General features: G+C 34.8%; 1 protein-coding gene across 1 annotated transcript; it reads right to left on the reverse strand.

Moving 5' to 3' along the window:
* Positions 1-906: 906 nt before the first annotated feature.
* rpl22 (ribosomal protein L22) lies at positions 907-5,568 on the reverse strand. Its single transcript, XM_079857703.1, has 4 exons — positions 5,484-5,568; positions 4,722-4,826; positions 3,363-3,487; positions 907-1,103 (listed from the first exon to the last, which is right to left on the reverse strand). Exons 1-4 carry the CDS (start codon positions 5,493-5,495, stop codon positions 959-961), a joined length of 387 nt encoding a protein of 128 aa, XP_079713829.1. The 5' UTR covers positions 5,496-5,568; the 3' UTR covers positions 907-958.
* Between the last annotated feature and the right edge of the window lie 438 nt (positions 5,569-6,006).

Raw genomic sequence — 6,006 nt, forward strand, 5'->3', positions numbered from 1 at the left:
GTCAGGCGAGGGAAACGCATAATAAGAGTGGGGGGGGGGGGGGGGGGGGGGTATATAGTTGTCCTGCTTTTTTTTATTTTACAAATTTAGGTCGACCAAATTATACATTCAAGGTCACGGCTGAACGCACAAATCTGACGCCGGAGTTTATTGACGTTTTAAAGGGACGGTTCGCTAAAAATAAAATTAAAAAAAAGTCTCGGTCACCATTCGCTTCCAATGCATCTTCTTGCAATTCTATAATGTGAATGGTGACTGAGGCTGTCATTTTGCTTTCGCATTTTGGGTGAACAAAAAATTACCAGGTTTCTGTTATTTAAACTAAATGTTATTAAATTTAAAGCAAATAAACATTCAATTTATTCTTGTGAACCTCCTTCAGGACAATCCGCGAATCATGAGCCGTTGCCAAGGATACATACTGCTGCCAGACACGTAATAAAACAAGACATTTAAAATAATATTGAGAACACGCTGCAACAATCAAGAACAATTCAAAACGGAGTAGAAACCAGCATAAACCAACCTAAGCTGGTTTGCTGGTCTCCCTGTCTGGTGTGGTTTTAGACACTTTCAGCTGGTCCGAAGAGTTGAGCACAAGCTTGGGAGATCAGCTAAAACAATCAACCATTTCATGCCGGTTTAAGTTGTTCCCTGATAAATGAACTCTCTGAACCTTAGTGCAGAAACTTCAGTTGCTATGGAAATTATTGTTCCTGTCTGACTGGTGGTAAGAGTCTTTATATTCTTTAATGGAACATAAAGGAACAGACTTCTGTTGCTCTAAAAATAGAAAGAAAATGGATAATTATAAATCAAATGGATTTTGCCAGCACTTTTGCACCATCAGAGCAAAAGACACAATGTGTTGAACATACTGAAATGAGCACACCAGACACAAAGAAACAGATTTCTTTTGAAAATTTATTGAATTTACAAAAGAGTGGCATGGAATTATTTAATCTTCGTCGTCCTCCTCCTCCTCATCCTGATTTATCTGGAAGTAGCGCAGTTCATAGCTCTCCTTGGTGTTCGCTACTACACGCAGCCAGTCACGCAGGTTGTTCTTCTTGAGGTACTTCTTGGTGAGATACTTCAGGTACCTGAAGACAACAAATAAACACTTAAGTGTGACCATTCACAAATGGCATTGAGTTTCAAATGATATGGTAATATGGACATAAACACGGTTAAGAAGTCTGAGTTTACAGCCTCTTTCAATGTGCATTTAAAAACTACAAATACAGGTTCTCAAATAACCACAAATGACAAGGGGGAAAAAATCAGAACCCTACATATATATGATTAGAATTTTTTTTAACAATAAAAGTCACTATTTATAAATATAGATAAAGATTTTATAAGTAACTACTTTGTATTCACACCATTTGTTTTACTGGGCAAAAAAAAAAATCCCAAAAGGTCAAAAAGGTCTTAATCAGATCTTGCTTCCCAGACATATATTTGACAAGGACAAGATGTAGATGACATGCCACAAAGAGAAGAAAAAAAGTGATGCAATATTTAAAAAGCAGCAGCAATACAATAATTAACATGTATTTTAGGGATGAATGATATATCGGCTACCATATCGATATACATTCATTGGTCAGTTGTTATTGTTATCGGCCCAATATGCAAATTTAGCAGATATATTGAAGCTGATAAATAATGGATTATTTCCTTCAACTAAAATAACACTTCAGATGTTCATCATGATGGTTTTTAATTGCTTGAAATAAGATTTGAAACACTTCAAAAAAGGAAAACAGTTAGTGCAACTCGAGCCTGTCACATAGGCTACATAAAATGATGAGATTATTATAATTGTGTGCTTGGTACATGGATTTTAATGGGGAGTCTTTTGTTTTTGTTTTAGATTTATTGGCCAATATATCGGTTACCAGCTTACAAATATATAGGATTATACGTATCTACCAAAATTGTAATATCGGTGCATCCTTCATGTAATGCCTTGTAAATGCCTTGCTTGAATTTTCACAGTATAAGTGGAATAATCATTAGTCATTACACAAAGATCATAGTAATGTATCTGAATTACACCAATTAAACAATTAACTTCTAAGCCACTGCAAAATAAAAGTGATTTAATGACCACTCTCAAAATGATTTAATACTGTATATCCAACACACTAACAACGATAAAGCTGACATTAAAGCCACAGTATGGGTTGCTTTATGTTTTTAATATTATAACAGCTCTTCTGAAAAGCCTTTTCTAGTAAGCAGGCTGGAATTCAGCATCCAGATGCATCAAAAGAAATGCATGATAATAGTCTATATATAATAAAGGAATTTTGACAGTACTTACACTTGCACTTAAAATACACGTTTGATAGCAAGATGCAAGCACAATACTTCAGTTTGTCATTAAATAAATCAAGGATGAATGTAAAACATCTCAATGACTGAATTGGCAGTACACAACACTTTCAGTTTGCAGAATATGGGCTGTTTAGTCAATGACGACATTTACATTTAAGGTACAGTGCAGAGTTTGCAAAATGTGTATGCTTATGATTCGACAACATTCTGAGAAAAATGGACACTGATTTACAGAGAAAAAATGTTTTTTTTCATTGAGACATCCAGTTTTGATGACAAAGGGGCTGTTTGCACGACACCGTTTTAATCTAAAAACGGAAAACTAGGCATTTCTTTTACACAACAACTGTTTTATATTGCACCTTTAAATTCACCTTGTTCACCACAAATGATCAAACATCCTACAAAATTACAATACAGCATCAACAGCTTACCTGACCAATCAACAGAAAAAACGGGCATGACCATATTCACGGTGCAGGAAATATAAGATTTCCTTATCACTTTTGAATTAAGTCTTATTTGTTAAAATGAATGCATTAACTTACATTAACAGTAGGCAATATATTTTAATACATTTTTACAGCATTTATTAACCTTTGCTAAGGTTAGGCTAGGTAATAAACAGGTTTATGTTGGTTCGCAGTGCATTAATGTTAACAGATACAATTTTTGATGTTAAAAATGTATTAGTAAATGTTGAGATTAATATGAACTAAGATTAATAAATACTGTACATGTACTAATAAAGGAAATTTGATTGCATTGGAAATAACAGCAACCGTGACAATGGCAAAAGACCATTATAAAGTGCACAAATTTTCTCTTGCCGTTTGGTAATATATGTACAGAATTTTTCAGATCCATTATCTTGACTACTTTTACATCTCATTTTAGTTTTAACTTATCTAAATTTTCAACAATGGTCACAGAGTAATAACAGCAATAAGCTGATAGTTAGCATCCCTTCCTAAGCATTTAACTTCAGGAAAGTGGATCTCTAATCTCAGACTCACCTTTTAGAGAAGGGGACCTCTGATGTCACTGTGATTTTGCTTTTGCTCCTTTCGATGGAGACCACACCACCACCCAAGTTACCAGCTTTCCCATTTACTTTGATGCGCTCCTGAAGGAACTGTTCCTAAAGAGAGACACATACAGACACGCCTATAAGATCATACAGAAATACAACTGCAAGCCATCAAACCCTGTCCCCACATTTATCACAGCTGCACAAACATCCATCAGTTATTTTGAAAATTAAAATCAAAATAAATTTTTCACAATGAATGAAAAATTAGACTAGACAATTACAGAGACTTAACTATCAATACAAGTACACTTTGCCACTTATTTAAGCCATTAACAGACTATGGCTGCAACAACTAATCGATAAAATCGGTTATTATCGACAATGAATTTGATTATCGATTAGTCACGTCTGCGCGCTGTGCCTGGGAAACCATAAGCCAGTCAAATTGCTTTACAGTAGTGAAAAACCCATTTCTATGGACAAAACGTAAAAAAGTATTTCCGTTTTGCATATTCTGACAACAAGCATCTTGTTAAACTTGTCAGATTTCAATAAACGAGCACCGGTGCGCACATACGCGTCAAACAGACGGAGCGCAGTCGAATAGGAGCACAGCAATTATGCATAAAATAAAAAAAATTGTTAGAAATTAAGTGTAGTTTTAAAATGCGACATGTAACACAAGTAATCATTTATGAGAGCAGTAACAGTAAAAGGAAATATTGTTGGATAAGCCCATTTATGTAATATAATTACTATGTTCAGATGAGTGAATGTGTGTGATCATACAGCATAGCCTACATAGATACATTCACTATATTTGTTTTCATAGACTTTACATTACACATTGTTTGGAGGACAGCACTGGGAAGTATATGGAATAAAATAGTTTAAAATAGCGGATTAAAATTGATCTATTTAAAAAATATTTTTGAATGTATAATAAATTATATTTCTCCTCCAATTAATAATTGATTTAATCGATTATAAAAAATAATCATTAGTTGCAGCTCCATAACAGACAAATTATATTTTTGTTTTATGTGCCATTTAGGGGCAGGTCTACCTGAAATGGATACAAGCAGGAAATGCAGTTTTACATGTGTACATAAAGATCCAGTTCTGATATTTTGATTAAACATTATGAGGTTGAAAAAAATAAAAACGTATGCAAGGATGAAATATTCACATGCATTTAAAATGGATGGGATGAATTTCCATTTCATGCAAACTTTAAAGACACACACAAAACTCAAAATGGCTTGTCAGTCAGGTAAATTAATCGGATTGGCGATTTCCAGTTTTGTGTGCACTATGCATCAGAAAACAAGAACACACTTACAAAGTTAGCAGCATCCATGATGCCATCCTCCACAGGGTGGGTGCAGTCCAAGGTGAACTTTAGGACCTGCTTTTTCTTCTTCCCACCCTTGGTCACCTGCTTTTTCTGAGAGACACGATCAAAAACACAGGATGAAATCAATATAGATCATTGTTTCCATAAAAAAGAATTGGATGGCTGAATAATGCATGTAAATACATCTACATGAATCAATCACGTTTCTCCGATCATTCATAAAAATAGTTCTAGCAAAACGGGAATCTGACAGCATGTATGACAACGACCTACGGTTACACATATTACAAAGCAATAACGAACTGAGTTTAAAAACGTTTAAGTAAACGTGAAATTAAATCTCCAACGCAGGTATATCATTTTTGGCTAAGTTAGCTTCGTAGTTTTAATTCTTTGGCTAGGAAATTGCTTTAAAAACTAAATACAAAAAAATATAATTATCTACATTTCGATACATCAGTATTTTCGAGAAACGCTCAGTATTATAGTAGTTATCCTGTCGGTTCTATAAGAAATGCTAATCTGCTAACTGGACGTTGCTACAACGTGGTTGCTCACGAGCAGGCCTCCCTCCAGACCTCCGGTAAACAAACGCTTTTAAAAACAACACTGATGCACACATTCTTTCGTTAATCAAATTACTCAAACTCTCAATGATTCGCCTTTAATATTCACTGATTTCTGCGAGCCTAGAGGGACGTGACAAAACGTATTTTGTCGTTTCTCAGAAAATTTGCTCGTACTCACAATCGGGGCCATGGCCGACAGTTTGGCAGAAAGAGAGAGGAGAGGGAGCGCATGCGCATTGAAAACTTCCCGTTATAATCTATTCCAAACACAATCGATAGAATCAGTTATTCGGAGATTGATTAGTACAGCCACTGGATCATGAAAATAGCCATTTTATTTATTTGTACCTAATATAATGCCTTGTCTAAAGTATGTTGTTAAGTGGAAAAATCGCTCCACTTATAATAATAAATAAACAAATAAATTGTAAAAAATTATCAAGACTTACTTTTTTTATATGTCATTGAGATTACTAATTCACATGGCTTATTGGAAAGACTTGATATATATATAGCTCAAATATAATCAGGCAATATGAATATGAATACACAGGCTCTGGTTTCTCATGTTGTCAGACTGCAGTTCAGCTTTAACTTTGGCAACCCCCTTAGTCTCTCCTTTTGCATTCAGTTCCCCTCCCCTCCATCATAGTCAGCTGCTTGGCATCAGGCTCCTGTTGAAGAGTCCCAGCATTACTGTC

The sequence above is a fragment of the Squalius cephalus genome (genome assembly GCF_949319135.1).
Source record: "Squalius cephalus genome assembly, chromosome: 22".
Classification (NCBI taxonomy): domain Eukaryota; kingdom Metazoa; phylum Chordata; class Actinopteri; order Cypriniformes; family Leuciscidae; genus Squalius; species Squalius cephalus.

Coding starts and splice junctions, on each gene's coding strand:
- rpl22 (XM_079857703.1), bottom strand. Junction 3,488..4,721: donor TCATGGATGCTGCTAACTTT/GTAAGTGTGTTC, acceptor GTCTCTCTTTAG/GAACAGTTCCTTCAGGAGCG. Junction 1,104..3,362: donor GAGGTCCCCTTCTCTAAAAG/GTGAGTCTGAGA, acceptor TGTTGTCTTCAG/GTACCTGAAGTATCTCACCA.